Source organism: Labrus bergylta, chromosome 7 (assembly GCF_963930695.1).
Source record: "Labrus bergylta chromosome 7, fLabBer1.1, whole genome shotgun sequence".
NCBI classification, from domain to species: domain Eukaryota; kingdom Metazoa; phylum Chordata; class Actinopteri; order Labriformes; family Labridae; genus Labrus; species Labrus bergylta.
Genome location: NC_089201.1, coordinates 24,221,892 through 24,239,774, shown reverse-complemented (window position 1 = coordinate 24,239,774; position 17,883 = coordinate 24,221,892). Strand labels below are relative to the sequence as shown.

At 37.7% G+C, this 17,883-nt stretch overlaps 3 protein-coding genes across 5 annotated transcripts; all 3 read left to right on the top strand.

Moving 5' to 3' along the window:
- Window positions 1-1,809: 1,809 nt before the first annotated feature.
- On the top strand, window positions 1,810-9,359 carry LOC110004264 (protein mono-ADP-ribosyltransferase PARP6-like). 3 transcript variants are annotated; one of them, XM_065957299.1, is made up of 23 exons: window positions 1,810-2,157; window positions 2,570-2,636; window positions 3,126-3,206; window positions 3,604-3,698; window positions 3,785-3,845; window positions 3,950-4,040; window positions 4,805-4,871; window positions 4,971-5,120; window positions 5,205-5,343; window positions 5,438-5,569; window positions 6,316-6,411; window positions 6,520-6,612; window positions 6,697-6,822; window positions 6,928-6,993; window positions 7,122-7,189; window positions 7,305-7,353; window positions 7,535-7,647; window positions 7,751-7,823; window positions 7,915-7,984; window positions 8,096-8,175; window positions 8,710-8,773; window positions 8,866-8,950; window positions 9,080-9,359. In XM_065957299.1, the coding sequence occupies exons 1-23, from the start codon at window positions 2,036-2,038 to the stop codon at window positions 9,165-9,167; spliced, it is 2,076 nt and encodes a 691-aa protein (XP_065813371.1). In that variant the 5' UTR covers window positions 1,810-2,035; the 3' UTR covers window positions 9,168-9,359. The 3 variants fall into 3 exon arrangements, with proteins under 3 accessions (XP_065813371.1, XP_065813372.1, XP_029137875.1); XM_029282042.2 differs by having other exon boundaries at window positions 1,814-2,261; XM_065957300.1 differs by lacking the exons at window positions 6,316-6,411; window positions 6,520-6,612 and having other exon boundaries at window positions 1,811-2,157.
- A 1,508-nt stretch (window positions 9,360-10,867) lies between these two features.
- LOC110004449 (ribonuclease P protein subunit p25-like protein) lies at window positions 10,868-12,371 on the top strand. The gene has a single exon (XM_020659987.2). The coding sequence runs from the start codon at window positions 11,170-11,172 to the stop codon at window positions 11,881-11,883; it is 714 nt and encodes a 237-aa protein (XP_020515643.1). The 5' UTR covers window positions 10,868-11,169; the 3' UTR covers window positions 11,884-12,371.
- A 1,158-nt stretch (window positions 12,372-13,529) lies between these two features.
- Window positions 13,530-17,369, top strand: LOC110003937 (cytochrome c oxidase subunit 5A, mitochondrial). Its single transcript, XM_020659507.3, has 5 exons — window positions 13,530-13,691; window positions 14,986-15,102; window positions 16,534-16,655; window positions 16,781-16,895; window positions 16,981-17,369. The coding sequence occupies exons 1-4, from the start codon at window positions 13,619-13,621 to the stop codon at window positions 16,892-16,894; spliced, it is 426 nt and encodes a 141-aa protein (XP_020515163.1). The 5' UTR covers window positions 13,530-13,618; the 3' UTR covers window position 16,895; window positions 16,981-17,369.
- The last annotated feature ends 514 nt before the right edge of the window (window positions 17,370-17,883 follow it).

Genomic DNA, 17,883 nt, shown 5'->3' with positions numbered 1-17,883 from the left:
GTCAGACTACCGACTTCAGAGGAAAGCTTTACGACCAGTTTAAAGAAGGCTGAAAAGCTGAACAGAGAATTACTTTTATTAGAATGACACCCAATTATATAGTTATAGTTTCTCAGCTGTACACAAAATACACAATCTTAATTTAAAAAAACAGACAAGTGATTGTGTTAATGTACCAACATAGAGTCTGGTCTAATATACTGTATAACGTGCAACAGGTCAATAACCTGTTACAAGTTTCAATGGGTTTTTGGATTATTTTTCATTCACTTTTAACCAAATCAATCATCTTACATTTATGGTCCTATATGATAACTTTCAACACGTCCTAAATCCAGCGACAAATTGACTTTTAAGAAGGTTTAAGTCAGTCATGCAGTCATGCTGCAAAAGCAGCAAAATGTCTGTTTCAGGAAGCATGCATACTGGATGTGCTTTAGTTGATGCATTTCACAAAAAGAGTTATTTAACTAAAGTAGAATATAAATAGATGTAAGGGAAAACATCTCTGCAAAGTGCGAACTAAAATTAAATGCAGACATTTATTTCATAATGTATGTAAGGAGGTACATATTCAGTCACAAACTCGTAGTTTAACAATAAGCCGACTGTGTATGGATTAACTGTCGCACTTTAAATCTCTCTTTCTGTCAACGACAGCTCCCTCTAGTGGACGAAACTAGTCAAAGTGTCCTGATAGTGAAAAATAAAACAACTGCAGTGTGCTGTTCTCTGGGGTTTCTGTTAAGTTTTTAATAAGAGTCTGTTTCGGAAACAACAACAAAAACGTCTCGACACTTCTTTTCTCTGTCAACATCAAAACACAGAACCTACAACTTTCACTTTTCAAACAGTTTTTAATTAATTGATCTTACAATTGACATGATGTTCCAGAGAATGTTTCTATAAATGTCTGCAATTGAATTCAACCCTTTTAATCAGGCAATTTAATTTCCCCATTATTAACATTTTACTTAAGAACGCTGTGTAACACAATGTTATTTTATTTTTACTATTTTTTTTAGTCCATATTTTTTATTGTTTATGTAAAGAGCTTTACCCTCCAGACCTTTATCATATTACTTCTGCTATCTTTCTGTTATATCTCTACTGTCATTATTCAGCATAAAGCCTGAAAGAGCTTGCCCTCTGATAATTCCCCGTGTAAAGACTGTTCGGTAACTAGAACAGATGCTACAGATATTATGCAAGGTTGTTGCCATGGAAATCTGATCTTTGCATCATGATCTGTAACCTGTCTTGTGTTTAAAGATAAGGCTGCATGGTTTTGATCTAACAGCAGGAGATGGATACAAAGAAAAACTTACATACAACATATATTTAAAACTTTGCAGATAAAAACAAGTGAAGCTCTTTGGGATTCTGCCTGTGTATGACATGCTGACTCACCTAAGGAGAAATTTCACTTGCTTTTTATTCTTACTGTTCATGCTCAGCCTTAAAAACAGCCATATACAGTATGATATTGTGCCCACTCCCTATAAATAAACAAGGCCACATTACAAACGCCCACTTGTGTCTAAGTGGATTACTCTGAGAAAAGCACTTGTTGAGAGAAGACTTGCACAGATGTAAGCGCTCCTTGAAGTGTCTAATCTGGCCAGACTGCAGAGCAGCAGGCGACTGCTAACAAGGGTAACTGCAGATTAAGGTCAGACTGCAGCACAGCAGGCAGACAGGAAGACTAATAAATGCCAAACATCATCAGCATCTTTCAGCCCTGCCAACAAGGGATCCTTGTCCTCTTCACAGTCTTAACACTGATTCATGAGCCTGAGCCTGCAGGATCATTTTCACAGAGATTTCTTTCATTTCTCCTTTAAAAATAAATAAACCAAACAATCTGTGAACACAATGGCACACATATCACACAAGCAGCACAAGCAGTCAGGAAAAAGACTTAAAGTGTGAGGTCACACCCTCAGCCTCTCCTCTGTTTGTTAGGTCCAGGTTCAGCTGATCAGCCTGCCAGTGTCTGCAGCCAATCATGTGACACTGAAGTCGGGGCCAGAACATGTGGGACTTCCTGCTGTTCCGAAGCAGAGGAGGGGAGAGGACGGAAAAACACAAACAGCCTGCAGAGCCACTATACAGGAATATACAGTTTTTCTTGGTTGGAGGTCACATTTGGAATGAGTATGATTGTTTATGTTTTTCTTGCTGATGTTTTTTTCTTGAAGAGTGAAATTGTTTGTGCAATCATAACATGTGGAAACTCCATTTTGCTGTCAGGAAAGAAGGTAAGGTCTTTTTCGGCTTGGTTGCACACACATCTTTGTCTCATTAATTCCGAAAATGTTCATGTCTTTGCTTAGTTTGAAGCATTTAAGATAACAACCCTAAAGATGCTGAGAATAAAATGTGGCAACTTATATATATATATATATATATATATATATATATATATATATATATATATATATATATATATATTCTGGTATGAAAATAACAATGACATTTAAATACAAAATTTACAGTAATCTGTTTTAACACTGTACGTGTAGGTAAATAATGAGGTCACATGTGTTTCTCCTGCTTTATGTTTTAGTAGTGTCACTGAAGCTGGAGGAAACAGACCGATGATGGTTGCTAAAGAAATGAGTAGTGAACACATGGTGAGTCTGTAAGCTCTACATGTTCCTCTTCTTCTCATATTCTAATCTTTTCCTATAGTTTTTTTATAACTGTCCTGAAATTAATTGACAGGTTAGATTTTTTGATGATGTAAGATATTAGTCTCCTACTTTATTACCATATTACCATTTAGTTTTTGCTCTTTTGGATTAAAAATAAAGATATGTGAATGAGATAACTTGTCCTGATGAAGGGCTAGGGCCCTGAACGTCACATGGGGTGATAAATCCATTGAATGTATATTGGAGGAGCTTCTGGTGTGCAGACTTGTAGTCTTCCTTTTGTCTTGGTATATCATTTTTTTTTGTGCAGCAGCCAATACTCTCTCTGTTTGATATTTTTGAAAAAGCTAACTCTTATCTTTGTCTCTATTGAAATGTTTGCCTGCAGTTAAGTGTAACAGAGCAGATACATTAGCCGTGTCATCAAGAGGATCTCTTTATCGACTCATTTTCCCCTTAACCCGACAGGAGACAGAGAGCGAGCCGTGGACAGAGAGCCAGAGTGATGAGGACAGTGATGTGGATGTGGATAGCCTGAGTGGTTCAGATGTAAGATTTTTCTTTTAGGTGGTTAAAATAGGTTTGAGAAAGAATCACAAGATATCATACATCATCATATTTGGATCAAGGTTTGGGCTGAGTGTTTCTTTAAATGTAAAACCAGAATATGAACACACTCAATAAACACCTCTAAACTAAAACAAGACCTTAAATCAGATTTCATCTCATTTACTCATACATCTAAATACAATAATTTCTCTGTATCGTTTGTTTGAAGTAATTCAACTTTTCAAAGTTGTTATGAATGCTAAGAGGCTAACAGAGATGTCGTGTTACCTACATTTGAGATTTAAAGTCAGTGTATCTCAGTCATTGTATAAATCTGTGGCCTCCTGCAGTGCTGAGCTGTTTGCTCCATAAGGTAACAGTGGTGTTTTCTCTGCAGGGGAGCTGTGCCACTGAGTGGTATCACCACCACCAGCTGGAAACGGACATAGAGGCAGTCAGGACTTTATATTCAGACTCTGCCATCTCTATCAGGTCTGAACAATTTGGTCTTCTTTGTGACTTTAAGAGGAAAGAAGCACTGCTGCTTTTCTTCATTCATTCTATATTTTCTCTTTTAGGGAGTTTGGGTCGATTGATGATGTGGATGTTGACTTGACTATAAACACAGACGTTTTGGATGTAAGTTGAATCTAAAAATACACTCAGTTACTACAGTGCTTTCATGTTTCTGTTGTGTGACATCCTGCACTGTTTAATGTGATTACATTGTTTGGTGTCTACAGCACGAAGTGGCCGAGGCCTGGAGGATTAATCCATCAGAACCCATCGTTATCCGTCTGCACTTTTCACTGTCTCAGTATCTGGATGGACCTGGTGAGCATCAACAACCCTGCTGCAAACCAAACGTATTACTTCAAAGCTCTTGTGAGGAAACTTTAAGCTAGAGATGAAACAGACTGATGCCTCTATGTGATCCACAAAAGCAAACAACGGCATCAACATTTAGATTGATAATTACAGAATAGTTGTTTTTAATACTTGTAAACACTGCAGTGACCGGTGAGGTATGTGTTGGATGTGTTGGACCGGTGCAGAAACAGCCTGTTTACATTTTCCAAAGTACAGCTTCAAAGTGACTAGTAAATGATAAATGGACTTGAGCTTATATAACGCTTTTCTAGTCTTCAGACTACTCAAAGTGCTTTTACACTGCAGGTAACACCTACCCATTCACACACTGATGGCAGTGGTTGCTATGTAGTGAGACCATCAGAAGTAACTAATCCCATTCATACGCCGCCGACGAAGCAGCAGGAGCAATTTTTTGGTTAAGTGTCTTGCCCAAGGACACAGCGGACATGTTGTTGGAGCTGGGGATTGGACCTTCAACCTTCCGTTTGAGAGTCGACGACTCTACCAACTGAGCCACAGCCGCCAGTAGGACTGGCTTTTTAAAATGAGCAGGAATAGATTGTAAAAACTCTACACATGTACAGGACAGGATGAGCAAAGAGATAAAAGATGTTGCTTTGACCAAAGGGGTGCCAAAATCAACACTTGTTTGAAAGTTCCTCACAGGAACTTTAAGTAACTAGAAAACGATCGTGACATCTCATAGAAGATGTTTCTCACCACAGCACCTTCAGTTGAAGTCTTTCAGCCTTCCAACAAAGATCAATTCAGTCTTGGGAAGCAACTACAGAAGTGAGTATTCTTTTTGATTAGTTTTTCTTAACCCAGGTTGTAGTTGAAGGTTTTAAGCCCTCTTTCTTTGATGGCTAACTCTTATTTTCTGTCCCCCAGTATCCTCACAATATTTCTTTCTCGGGAGTGGAAACATCTGACCAATGAGAACATCGTGGTCCGACGGAAAAGCAGACAAAGCTGGTTCAGGCGAAGTGGAACCATCAAGAAATTCCGAGCAAGACTCAGCATCCGGCTCCCCCCGTCAAAGTATGTTAAACCTCTGCACTTTGAATTGTGAATCAAAGTATTCTTGATTCTCCATTCACTTGTTTTATCTCGCACCATGATCAGGTCCGATTATCTCCAGGAATCAGTTGGAGGAAGGATCATTTTACCACCAATGAAACGGAACTGTTTCACCAATCACAAGACTTCCTACAACATCAAGAATCCCACAGGAGAGCTCTTCACCTACACACCCAGTGGAAAGGTGACTTTCCTTCAGCTTCATTAAAGATATAAAGTCTCTGCCTGGTAAGTTCCCTGAGTGTTTAAAAGCAGTACTTGTGTCCTTTCCTTCACAGAGGGTGGCGGTGTCTGCAGTCAAGTCTTCAGCACAGCTGAGCACTAAACAGCTGATCGAGCTGCTTTTCTCGTCACAGGCCATCGGGCACTGTAAGACCACCCCGACTCTGCAGCACGGCTTCTTGGTACAGGTACAGCACAAGAAATCAACAGCTATTACAATGAATGCTTTACATGTGTCTGGATGAGAAACTAAAAAGGAACTCCACGCAGGCTTGTTATCCAGTTTGTGATGACATGAAGCGTGGACCAAGTGATCTTTGCTGCACCTTATATCTGTAGTCTGCTCATGCACCATTTTTGGAGTGAAAAAAAAAGACAATAATAGATTAATAGATTTTTTGATAGAATAAAAAGTTTGAGAACGTCTTCTGATCGGACATAAAGCAGAGTCGTCTAGTTGTATTTTAGAGATTTTCATCAATGACCTTTAGAACCTCAGACCTTAGCGATGACCTCACTGACATCATTATAACACTAAACCATATTGATATTATGTAAGGTTCATTTCAACAATGTAACCATTTTCAACATTTTTATAAAATGGTAAACAAAAATATTCAAGCTATCTTCATATTTATTCATCCCCATAGAAAGAAACTATAACGAGATGTAATGAAAGCAAGAGGGGTGACAAGTGGCTCAGCCTTCAGGGACTTGGCCTGAGTGGACCGAGTATGGAAATTGGGACTTGTTGCTGGAGAGGTGCCAGTTGTTAGTCAAGTTCCTTAAGCAATGCACTGAACTGGGTGCATGTGAAGCCCCAACACTCTGGCACTAATGCATTAGTGACATCTTCCATAACAGAGTGAACATTTTGAAATCCCTCTTAGGGATTAAGTTAAAAGAGTATAACATGTTGTCGTTGTGTGCACAGATAATGAGGTACGCTGAGCAGAGACTCCCCACGCTGAATGAATACTGTGTGGTCTGTGATGAGCGACATGTGTTTCAGAATGGCCCCATGCTAAAGGTACATGGCTAAAAAGAAATCAATTCAAGAGACTCATCTACTGAAGCGAAACAAAAAAAAAAAGCTGAATGTCAATTAATGTCCCTGTTTTGTGTTGTGCGTATCAAGCCAGCAGTTTGCAGCAGGGAGCTATGTGTGTTTTCTTTTTATACGTTGGGTGTCATGTCTGGAGCTACAGAAGAGGTGGCCACCGGTGCAGAGGTTAGTAACACACATATGCATTTCAAACAAGTCTGGATTATCTTACTATAAGATTATTGTATTTCCATTCTTTCTTATCCACAGGTAGTTGACTTGCTGGTGGCCATGTGCAGAGCTGCTCTTCAATCTTCACGCAAGAGCATCATATTTGAACCGTACCCCTCTGTGGTCGATCCATACAACCCCAAAACTCTGGCCTTCAGTCCTAAGGTATCAGCCAACCTAATTAAACTTGTTACTGAATTCAGTTAATAAACGGCGTATGAGTTGTTTATTTTTTATTTTGAAGCAATCCTCTTGTTTCTATTGTTGCAGAGAAAGAGCTACGACAGGCTGCAAAAAGCTCTAGACAGCGTTTTGTTAATCAGGAGAATGGCCCAGGTAACTAATATTAAAATACATCTTATCATCATGACACAATTTTCACATTTGGCTTGACATTTTTGAGAGTCATTTCAAGCAGATGAACATTTCTTAGATGGACGAAATTGTGTTTTTATCCCAATCAGGGTCCATATTCTGAAACAAAGAAGCAAATGGATAAAATAGACCCTCTTGCTCATCCCTTGCTGCAATGGTGAGTGATTCAAAACAGCATCTTAATCATAATTCAATTCAATTTAATAAACTTTTCATCAAATCCAGATGTTTCAAAGGTTAATACCCAGATGTGTTTGCATGTCTGATAACAGGATTTTAGCAAGCAACAGATCACACATCGTCAAGCTTCCACTAAACAGGGTATGAAAAAGTAGTTCACAGCTAGAATCTGCTGTCGTATCGTAGCAGCTGCAAATTTGACCTCTATAGCAGTTCATGAATGGCTGTCAAAATAAAGATGATATACCATGTTTTATACTTTTTAATGTAATTGTCGATTTTCTTCCATCTTTTTTTTTTTTCATCACTTGGTTCACAATAGCAACTTAAGTTCATGCAAACACCCCATCAGTTCCTGCTAATCAGCAGCCCCCCCTCCAAAGAAGCTCGCTTTCAAACTGCCAGGAAACTTTACGGCAGCACCTTTGCTTTCCAGTAAGTGAAATAATCAAAGCTGTGTCCCTTCAACTTAAATAGAAAGTAACACAACATAATTCTGCATGCATTCTACTAAGACACCTGTTCTGTCTTCTTTCAGTGGTTCCCACATTGAAAACTGGCACTCTATTCTGAGAAACGGGCTTGTTAATGCCTCCTATACTAAATTACAGGTAAAACTAATGATCTATTTTGTACTGTCAGAATTTGAAATGAACTGATTTGGTAGTTGGCCTCATGATTTTGTTTTTTTTGCTGTTCAAGCTTCATGGAGCTGCATATGGGAAAGGCATCTATTTGAGTCCCATCTCTGGCATATCATTTGGATATTCAGGTAGGGATGCACAATGTATTTTCTGTCATAATACACTGCATTTAAAAAAAAATACATTCGGTACAAAGATGATGTTTACTTATTGAGTGTGTGCTTTTTTAAAAACAACAGAGATGGGTAAAGGGCAGCACCAAATGCCCTCAAAGGAAGAACTCCTAAAGAGATACAACCAATTAAACCAAAGCAAACAGGTAGGTTTCATCATGTTCATCATGTTTGTCCCAAAGACAGATTTGGTACCGTTATGGCTATTTTAGGATCCTTGCCTTTCACTTACTTTTCTTTACACCCTTAAAAAGGATGTTACCTGAAGCTCGACAACTTAACACCATCATCTGTTCTATTTAGTGTGTCCTGGTCAAAGGTTATTCAGGCCGCTTTGTCAGTTGGTCAGTTGTGTCTCTGGGTTGCCAGTAGTGACCCTAAAGGGTGAAGCTAAAGAATGAAACTTTGGATTCAAGCCAGACATGTTATTAATGTCTAAACAGTTGATGCATGACGAACAACTGTTGACACATGTATAAAAGAAGCCTAAACTTAGATTCTGAGCGCATTTTGTCAAAGCATTTGTTGGTGTCTGTTTGGTTGATGTGCCCTCTGGCAAGAGTATTAAGAACAATCTACTCTGTCAGTGTCCTTATCTCTCTTGTCTTTTCAGAAATGACCACCTTCTCTTGTTGTTTTGTTTTTTATATCTTAGTCTGTATTCTCTCCTTGTCGTACAGGATCAGCCTGTGCAGGCCAGGTTCCTGCAAAACAGGAACTTAAACTGCATCGCTCTCTGTGAAGGTAAATTGGACATACTACATAAATCCTTGAAGAGACTTGGTGACAAGAATAGATTGTAAACATGTTTTAAATAAATCTGCATGTCCTCACAGTGATAACTTCAAAGGACCTTCAAAAGCATGGGAACATTTGGGTGTGTCCAATATCCGACTACGTGTGCACACGTTTCCTGTTTGTGTGAGTAAAACGCAAAGCAGCAGAGACACATGTAACTGCCTGGAAAACCTTTCTGCCTGCCAGCGTGATGTGATGTTTAATGACTTTATATTTTAGATTAATACAATGATGTGCTTTTGTGTTTCTCAGGTATGAGAATGGTCTGGTGGGAGATGTCCAAATCAACACTCAGGAAGCCAGTATCCACAGGGAAATTATACAAGTGATTGCTTCATAGCCGTGCTGAGAAAACCAATAAGCACACTAGTACAGTATATCCACATATTGTGATAAGAACGCGGGTTTAATATGAAAACACAGACTGAGAATATGTTTCTTAATGTCTACACAATGTTTTAATGTTTTGATGAGTGAACATTATAAATTAGCTGCCATTACTGATCCTTTTTTGATAGAAAAAGAAAAGAAAAATTCACAAAATGCTTTTTTAAAAAACTGTTTCAGTAGATATGTGCAGCTATGTGTTTGGTCTTACAACTGTAAAGCTTCTTTGCCTTATACCTTGATCTACAGTGTATTGCATTTTCTTTCACAAGACTGATAACTCTTCATTTTAAATATATTTTGTACATTTTTATAACCCCACGTTTTTTTAAATAAAGTTTTACAATATTTGCTAATTTTGCTCACTTTTGATTTTAGTTCAGTTGCCCATAATTCAACAGGCCTCTCTCTTATTTGTGTAATACATTAATTTCACCACTAGATGGAGGTCTAACCAATGCCTGTACTTCAAGAGATTTTTCATCGCTAACACAGAGTTAATTAACCCACATAATTGTTTTATTATGGCACTTTTATTTATAAAGGTCGGCCAGTAGTTACTGTTAAAAATGATATAGCATGGTAAACTCGTTTAAAACTAAGGTGGTGCCTTTGTTGTAATCAACACGAGTAAAATGCACAACTCACAGTATGCACCAAAGGTGTCAACTGTCAAAAGAAATCAAGTATTTCACGGAGGAAACATTTTTTGTTTCTTTTCCCAATGTGTCACAGCCATTATCCAAATGCTTGACCGATATTCTAATAAAGGGAAAACATTTAGTTGCCTGCAATTATTGGAGATTAAAATGACTGTCATGGAAAGGAGATGATTCTCTCGGGAACTAACTGTAATTTTCTCTGAGTTGTATCAACTCAGCTGAGAGCCACAGCATTGTGCCCATTGTTCCAGTCAGTGATTATCATGGGGTGAAAACTACCCTGTGATGCAGAAATGCACCATTATTACAGTATACTGGTTCCACATGAGCCCCACAGCTGTCTCTTGAATTCGTCTTCTGCATCTGGATACATATCTTTTTATTGTAAGCTCTTGCTTTATGGATTTATGCAAGTTTGGCATAAACGCAGGAGCCCCAAGGTGTCATTGTCCTCATGAATGTCACTGATTCAAAGGAGGCACAGATGAAGTAGCAGCCTTTTCTGGGTCAGACCAGCAGGCGATGGACTGAAGGGAGGAAAAATGTGAAGTAGCTGAATAGCCCAAAGGAAAGACTTTTCTCGTGGACCATATGGCTCTCTGATGATAGTGCAGAGAGGAAGATGGAAAACCATATACTGCGAGTTTCCAAACTCTATTCTTAATATCTTTGCACCAGTAAGGATGCAAAATCTGCAAAAGGACACATTAAGTATGTCAATAGCCAAAACCAATTTGGCTAAAACAAGGGATTGTTTCAACTGCAATGCCTTGTTAAATATCATTTACTCTCATTATTCATCCATATAATTCATGCAACCACATGGATGAATCAAATCACTAAGCCCTCTAGGGTTTAACAAAAGCTTCTCTCCAAAAACAACAAACTATTATGTGAGATTATTAAATGTTGCATGTGCCTTTAAGAGCACTATGTCCCACTCTACATGTCTCTCTCTGAGCCTCATATGTGTTTGTTGGCATCAGCTGTCCTCAGTGCTGAATTGAGCAAGGACATCTTTTCCCTCACTTCAATGGGATTAGAGGAAGAAATGCCCTCTTCATACTGCTGGCTGTCATGTCAGGGCTCAGGGACTGCCTGGAAAAGCATTATGGACTGAGGACACAAAGAAGATCAAGATAAGTCTCAAGTTTGGATTACAAAGCTGATCAGTTTTTGGATTCTTATTCTAACAAGAAACACGTTTTTGATCTCGGGGGAGATATGCAAGTAATCCGAGGCTGCAGACTCAGAAAAAGCATCCTGCTCTGTTTATTCAATACTTTCTAAGCAATGACTGAACTCAGGGGTCATAGGCAGAGTTCAAATGCTGCAAGCAGCACTGTGATGGAACTTCAGTGTGCGTCATTCAACTTTGATGCCCCATCTTCATCTTCCTCTCCAAAACTTTACCAGGCTGACTTCAGGAGAGTCGATCGCACAGAGGATAGCAATTCCTTTCCGATCCCCGGCCTCGCAGCAGACATTCTGCACATGCGAGTGAAAGAAGGAAGCAAGATCCGCAACTTGCTGAGGTTTGCGACAGCTCGAATGCAAGAGGAGGGAGAAGAGAGAAAAGGGGCATTATTGAGGCAGGTAATCTTTACTGGTTCAGGTAGAGGAGTCACCAAGACCATCACCTGTGTGGAGATTCTGAAGCGTAAAGTGGGAGGGCTACACCAAGTGTCCAAGCTCTATTACAAGACAGCGAGTGATGTCTGGGAGAGTCCACAAACAGGAGCTTCAAGTGTATCCATGCAGAGGACAATTCCTTCCATCTGTATCCTGCTCTCCAAAGATCCTCTGGATCCTCAGGAGCCGGGATACCAACCCCCCGAAACCCCGGGTGTTACCAACGAAGACGCAAAGAGACAAAGAGTTCTGCTCAGGCCAGCTCACAGTCCCTCCTCACACACAGCAAAGAGAGTCTGCCTGCATGACCAGAGTGAATCTTCTCCGCAAACAACCAACGACTTGACTGCAGCACGAGAAAGATTCCAAAATTAACATAAATTATGCTTCAGAGTTTTTTTTTCTCATTGTGTCTTATAATTCTTTGGGGTTTTACTTCAAATTATACATCTGAATATAAACATTTTTGAATGTTCATGTACGCTATAGTGAACAACTGCCTCTGCCTCCAATGGCCAAAATGAAGGACAGTCTCTCAGTTCATATTCACAATCACATTGTAGCTCACTGATAATTGATAAAAGTATCTGCAGAAATAATATAGTGCATGCTGACATTTTAAAGTCTTGCAACTGTCTTTTACTTTCTTTATGAAAAGTATGCCTAATGAAACTGGTCAAAAATTAGTTATGTAATAACAGAGCTCTTAATTAATAATTAACAAGATCCAAAAAAGCACTTGAAAAGCGCAAACATGTTGTACATTCATCCATTCATAATACTGGATCATAGGACCAGAATGGGTTTTTCTTTGTTTAAATTATGATGCTCTCAATTTTTACCTGCACCGTCACTAAAATAAATGTGTGTTGTTTTTTTTTTAAATCAATAAAACTTTGGTGTTTTACAATGTGTGTTTATTTTTCTTTCATTCAAAAAAGGTAGAAATGGTCAGACGGATCAGGAAAAACATTTCTGAAGGAGCTGGGGATCGAACTTCTCCTTTCGGTGAACTGGCTCTAGTGAGGAACTGCCTTAACGTAGCACATCAACACCTCTCACCCAATGCAGACTCTCAGCTTTTTTTACATCCTTCCATTTGCCATGCACCTTAACTGCCTCTGCTTTATCTGGTCTCATGCACTACATCACTTTATTCTATCCTTTCTATTTCAGTATTCATCCAGTTCTGGTTACTTTATTCCTGTTGTTTCTTATCCATCATTGCAGTACGGTCACTTTATTTATCTCATTTTTACCTTTACAGTTATATTCTTTATATTAGTTCTGTTGTTCCATTATTCACCATGCACCTTATTAACTTATCATTTAGTATTTGCCTACTTGCACATAGCTCTGTATATATATATTTATTTCTCGTTTACTGCACATAGTTATGGTTACATCTGTCTACATCTGTTAGTCCGATCACTGTCCACTCACATCTACTCTTCTATATTTTGTATTTTGTATTTTTAAGTTAAGTCTAAGCTTTAAGTTGTATTTAAATTGACACTTTATATTTAGGTTAAAATGTTTCGTCTACTTGCACTGTTGTTAATTTACTGCTCTGTGTGCCTTTGGTCCATTTTATGCTGCGGGCAACTCGTTTGAAATAAGGACAGAATATCACCAGTTTTTAAGTCACTCTGGATAGAAGTCAGTATCTATGGAAGCCCATTTCCGCCAGTAAAAAAAAATAAAAATGAAAATAATAAAGTCTCATAATTTCATTTTATCTCATCATTATGACTTTTTATCTCATAATTTCGACTTTATATCTCATAATTTCGATTTTTAATCTCATAATTTTGACTTTTTATCTCATTATTATGACTTTATATTTCATAATTTCGAGTTTTTAATCTCATAATTATGACTTTATTATTTTCATTTGTATTTTTTTTAACTGACATTTTTTTAAATGGGCTTCCATAAGTACCAGAATGTCAACAACAACCATAGACTGTAAGACAACAACCGAAGAAATGTCATTGAGCAGTTTGCACATGCGCAGTATAGTTAGCCTCGCTCGCGTTCGTGACCAAGCTAAGCAAGAAAAGCTTCCTGCATTAATTTCACCGGTTCGTGTAGCTGGCTGCCCCACATCATGTTCCGAGCCGCCGTCCGACTCTCAGTCTCCGGTGTCCGGAGTTTAACCCGCACGCAACCACGGTGCCAAGGTATTTGTCCATTGAGCTTTTCACCTCTGAAGTAATTGTGTAGCTTGTGGAAGTTTCAGGGCGGAAATCAAGTGTGGCACATTGCTAAGCTAGCCAGCCACTTCAACTATCCATTTAATTACATGCCGCACTGTAACTACTATTTTATACAGTCAGATTGTGTGTTTCTCTGTTTAATACTGTTATTCCCTGCATGTACGTGTTGTCTGCTACTCAATAAATGTCACAGTGTTAAGCATGGAGGTGTCTGTGTCCTTGTCGTGACCCAGTTAGCAGGCTGTGTCTGAGGCCCTGTGGTTCTTCTGCTGATGTTAGCCCCTAATGCTAATGTGCTAACTAGGGTTAGTGATGGTGTTTTAGCCCTCAGGTCCTTAGTTATCTTGACAACCAAGAATTGTTTTATCCAGGCATCACTATGATGATGATATCTGTCTCTGCATACTGTAATCTGTTCTGCACATGTTAAATTTACAAATGATCCCTGCACTCATGTTCACTTCATTTGTCTGTCTACTCACCCTTATATTGTATAGTTTCTGCTTATTATATGTCTACACTCATGCTCTTTAACTTATGTCAATACTGTCCATTTACAACTCTGTTTCTGCACATTTACATTTAATATTTCATATTTAATTTACAACCATTTACAACTCTGTTTTTGCACATTTACATTTAATCTTCCATATTTAATCTTCCTATTTAAGTCTAGTAATGCTTAGTTAAATCCTGGTTGTATATATTCACATTCTTATTTTTTATATTTTTAGTGTTTATTTACTTAGTAGTTAATATTATATTGTGTTTAGATTTGCTAACATTGTGTTTTTTTACTCATATTGTGTGTTTGTACAACCTGCTGCTGTAACGCCACAATTTCCCAGTTTGGGATCAATAAAGTAATTATATTCACTAAGCAGTAAACACACGTTACTCTGTTGTAATGATCATTGGGCTAAACGTTACCAACGCTACAATGCCATTTGTCAAGTATTTTAAATAAACTGGTTATTATTTATGACCAAATGAACCACGAGGACCAAAGTATAAATAGACACTTAAAGGTTGTTTGCATGAGGGTATTCAGCTGATTCAGTGTGTAGGTCATGTCAGGACGTCTGCAGATGCATTACATTACTAGACAGCAGCATTTGTCCTCTTTCCATTTACCTCAGTGAAGATTTCCTTGAACTTCTTTGCACTGCTAAATCACCTGGTGCTGTGCGTCACACTGTGTTATTTAAACTTTGGAAGACTTTCTTACTAAAAAAAAAAATTGTTTTTTATTATTCAGCTGCTCTGACCTCAAGGTGTTATTCACATGGGAAACAAGAGACAGATGAGGAGTTTGACGCCCGCTGGGTCACCTATTTTAACAAGCCAGACATTGACGCATGGGAGCTGAGAAAAGGTATGTTATGGATGATTTTATAAACTATATACAATAATAAAATGTTGTGCCAATTTAAAAGTTCAACCGTTTCTGCAGTGTTATTATAAGAAAGTTGCTTTGACTAGTATTGTATGTTAAAGCTGAAACTAAAGTCAGTAAAATAACCAATTATTGATAACATATGATTTAAAGTTTAAACTTATTGTGCTATTTGTTTATTATGATACCCATTAGCCTTGGCACATGGCCGCTGCTACTCTTCCTGGGGTCTGCAACATAATTATGACAGATTAAATAGAAACATTCCTACGAAAATATTAAGAATTAGAAGCTTTAATACAAGCATGATTGTAATTATATATTAAGATGTTTTGTTTGATTTACTACGTAGTTCTTTAAGTTTGTAAAATTGCAAAAACAAATTTACAAAGTTTGGTTTAAAACATGCAAAATTCTATTCTCATCATATTAAGAGATTTTTTTTTTGAAAGGGCGATTTATTGGCCTGTAAGTAAATGAGACTCCTGTTGGGTTTCCATGTCGATAAAACATTTAATGAGATTATTGTCCCAAATGAACATTTGATACTAGGTACTTTGGATGCTAACATACCACATCTATCTTAGTTGATTGTTTTTTAGCATTTAAAATTGTCAAGGTTCAGATAGTACTCTCTAAATTAATGCAGTGACACATTTTTATCACCACCATCACTATACCAACATTTCCACAAGAATTAATATAATAAAAAAAACATCTTTCTAAGTTCCTTGCTGATTGGATTAAGTGCATGCATGCAGCATAACTGCAAGATTGCCAGTTCATATTAGTTTTATATCAGTGTTATATATTTTTACTTTAAAATAATTCCCTAAAAAGGCCAACACCAGTAAAATGTTAGATTGTCACCCTTCCTGTTTTTCCTATCCTGTGTGTGGCTCTCAGCTGTAATACTCATTGGTTCCCGTTGAAGTCATAAACCTTTTCAAACAGGCTAGAAATATCATTGTTTCAATGTTGTTACGGAATCAACAATTTCCACTTGCTTCTGGAAACTGTCGTTTTATCAAACATTACCAAAGAAAGTAAAGCTGTTATTGGAAGCTATTTTCAGCTGTGGTTTAGACATTTGCTCACATGCACCAGAGTATTTTTGGCTCTAAGATGGTGTGTGTCAGGTCAACTCTGAATGAACTACAGAACATGTGTTTGTGAAGGAACAGGTCACTGAGTGTCTATCTCCAGAGCGTTAAGGTCTGTCAAACAGCTACCAGGCGGCAGATAATTCTGCACAGAAGAAGTTTTTATGTGTAACAGGTTATTGTTTGTGTTGACCTTTTCTGGGGTGTTGCCTACAGGCAAAGTATAAAATAACACCAGCCCTATTGTTTAGGCAACTGACAAATGAAATGAAATAGTAGAAGTGCTGATTGTTTTTAATTCTTTCAGGGATGAACACACTGATTGGTTATGATCTGGTACCTGAGCCAAAGATTCTTGAGGCGGCACTGAAAGCCTGTCGGAGGTTAAACGACTTGGCCACTGCCATCCGGATTTTGGAAGCAGTGAAGGTGAGTAAAGAAAGACAGCATCTTAGTTTGAGATAATCCTAGGAAGAACATTCCCAATCAGTATCATTTATTGTGGATGTCAAAGGATTTAAAAAAATCGATTTTACCATCTGTTTTATTCTCAGGACAAAGCTGGCTCTCATAAAGAAATCTACCCGTATCTAATTCAAGAGCTAAAACCAACGTTAGAAGACCTTGGCATCTCTACACCTGAGGACCTCGGCATTGATAAAGTGTAGAGTAGGTATCTAAATCCACTGCTAAATCATGTGGTTTATTATTTATTTTAAAGATGGAAATCTGACTGTATTTTTGTTTGTTTCAGATCTGACAACGATCGGCATCATCAGGATCCAGAACCCTTGTACTTTAATGTTTGCCTCATCTAATATGTGTGATATTTAATTTGGCCTTTATTGAGTTCTTTTGCTTGTAAAATATTGATGAACCTAATAAAGGAAAATGTATGGTTATTGAGAGTCACAAGTATTTTGGGATAATTGGAATTCTTTGAGTACTTAAGGGAGAGCTAGAGCAGAGTGTTGCATGTTATCTGAGTGTGTGGTCCTTCTTGTGTGAGCCACTTTTCGCCACAAGGGAGCAGCGTTTTCATGTGAATGTAAAAGACATTCTTGTGGTTGCAATCTTCATTACATCTGTTTTCATTTCAGGGACAATTTTCATGCTGATTCAATAAACTTTTACAATTGTGAAGTGGTCTTCGTTATTGTCAGAAAAAAATGAATATTGACCAAAATATGAGTAATAATGTTTATTCTTCAATAAATGGTGTTACAATAGCACTTATTACAGGACTATGGATTAACTGTATAATGTGAATCTTTGCATTTTTCAAAGCAAAGTGAATGATAAGTTTGTTGGGACTGAGCAGAAAATACTATTTAAGTTCTAAAATATAAAAAAGCAAGTGTACAGCCAATCAGCCTACTGTGCAAAGTAAATGTGCAATACTGATCTGTTCACAACAATTTATTTTTTTCTTTAAAAAAAAGACAATTTACCTTTTGTCAAAAACATTTCACATCACTGTTTGTTCGACCTCCCCATTCATTAAAGTAAACCAGTTAACTAAGCAACATATGTGCATATCCTTGTTAACTTGAAGAAAAACAAGAGCTCCTGTTACAAGATCTCTGACTTGGTTTACGCAGGTTTGGTGACTTCAGATGTATTTGACTAAAACAAGCGTTTTAAATCTCAATTAACA

Excerpts from the sequence above, each read along its gene's own strand:
- LOC110004264 (XM_065957299.1), top strand. The coding sequence starts at position 2,036 with ATGTGGGACTTCCTGCTGTTCCGAAGCAGAGGAGGGGAGAGGACGGAA. Across the intron at positions 2,158-2,569 it reads GGAGGTCACATTTGGAATGA|TAGTGTCACTGAAGCTGGAG; the intron begins GTATGATTGTTT and ends TTTATGTTTTAG. Across the intron at positions 4,872-4,970 it reads CTTGGGAAGCAACTACAGAA|TATCCTCACAATATTTCTTT; the intron begins GTGAGTATTCTT and ends TCTGTCCCCCAG.
- LOC110003937 (XM_020659507.3), top strand. The coding sequence starts at position 13,619 with ATGTTCCGAGCCGCCGTCCGACTCTCAGTCTCCGGTGTCCGGAGTTTA. Across the intron at positions 15,103-16,533 it reads CGCATGGGAGCTGAGAAAAG|GGATGAACACACTGATTGGT; the intron begins GTATGTTATGGA and ends TAATTCTTTCAG. Across the intron at positions 16,656-16,780 it reads GGATTTTGGAAGCAGTGAAG|GACAAAGCTGGCTCTCATAA; the intron begins GTGAGTAAAGAA and ends TTTTATTCTCAG.
- LOC110004449 (XM_020659987.2), top strand. The coding sequence starts at position 11,170 with ATGACTGAACTCAGGGGTCATAGGCAGAGTTCAAATGCTGCAAGCAGC.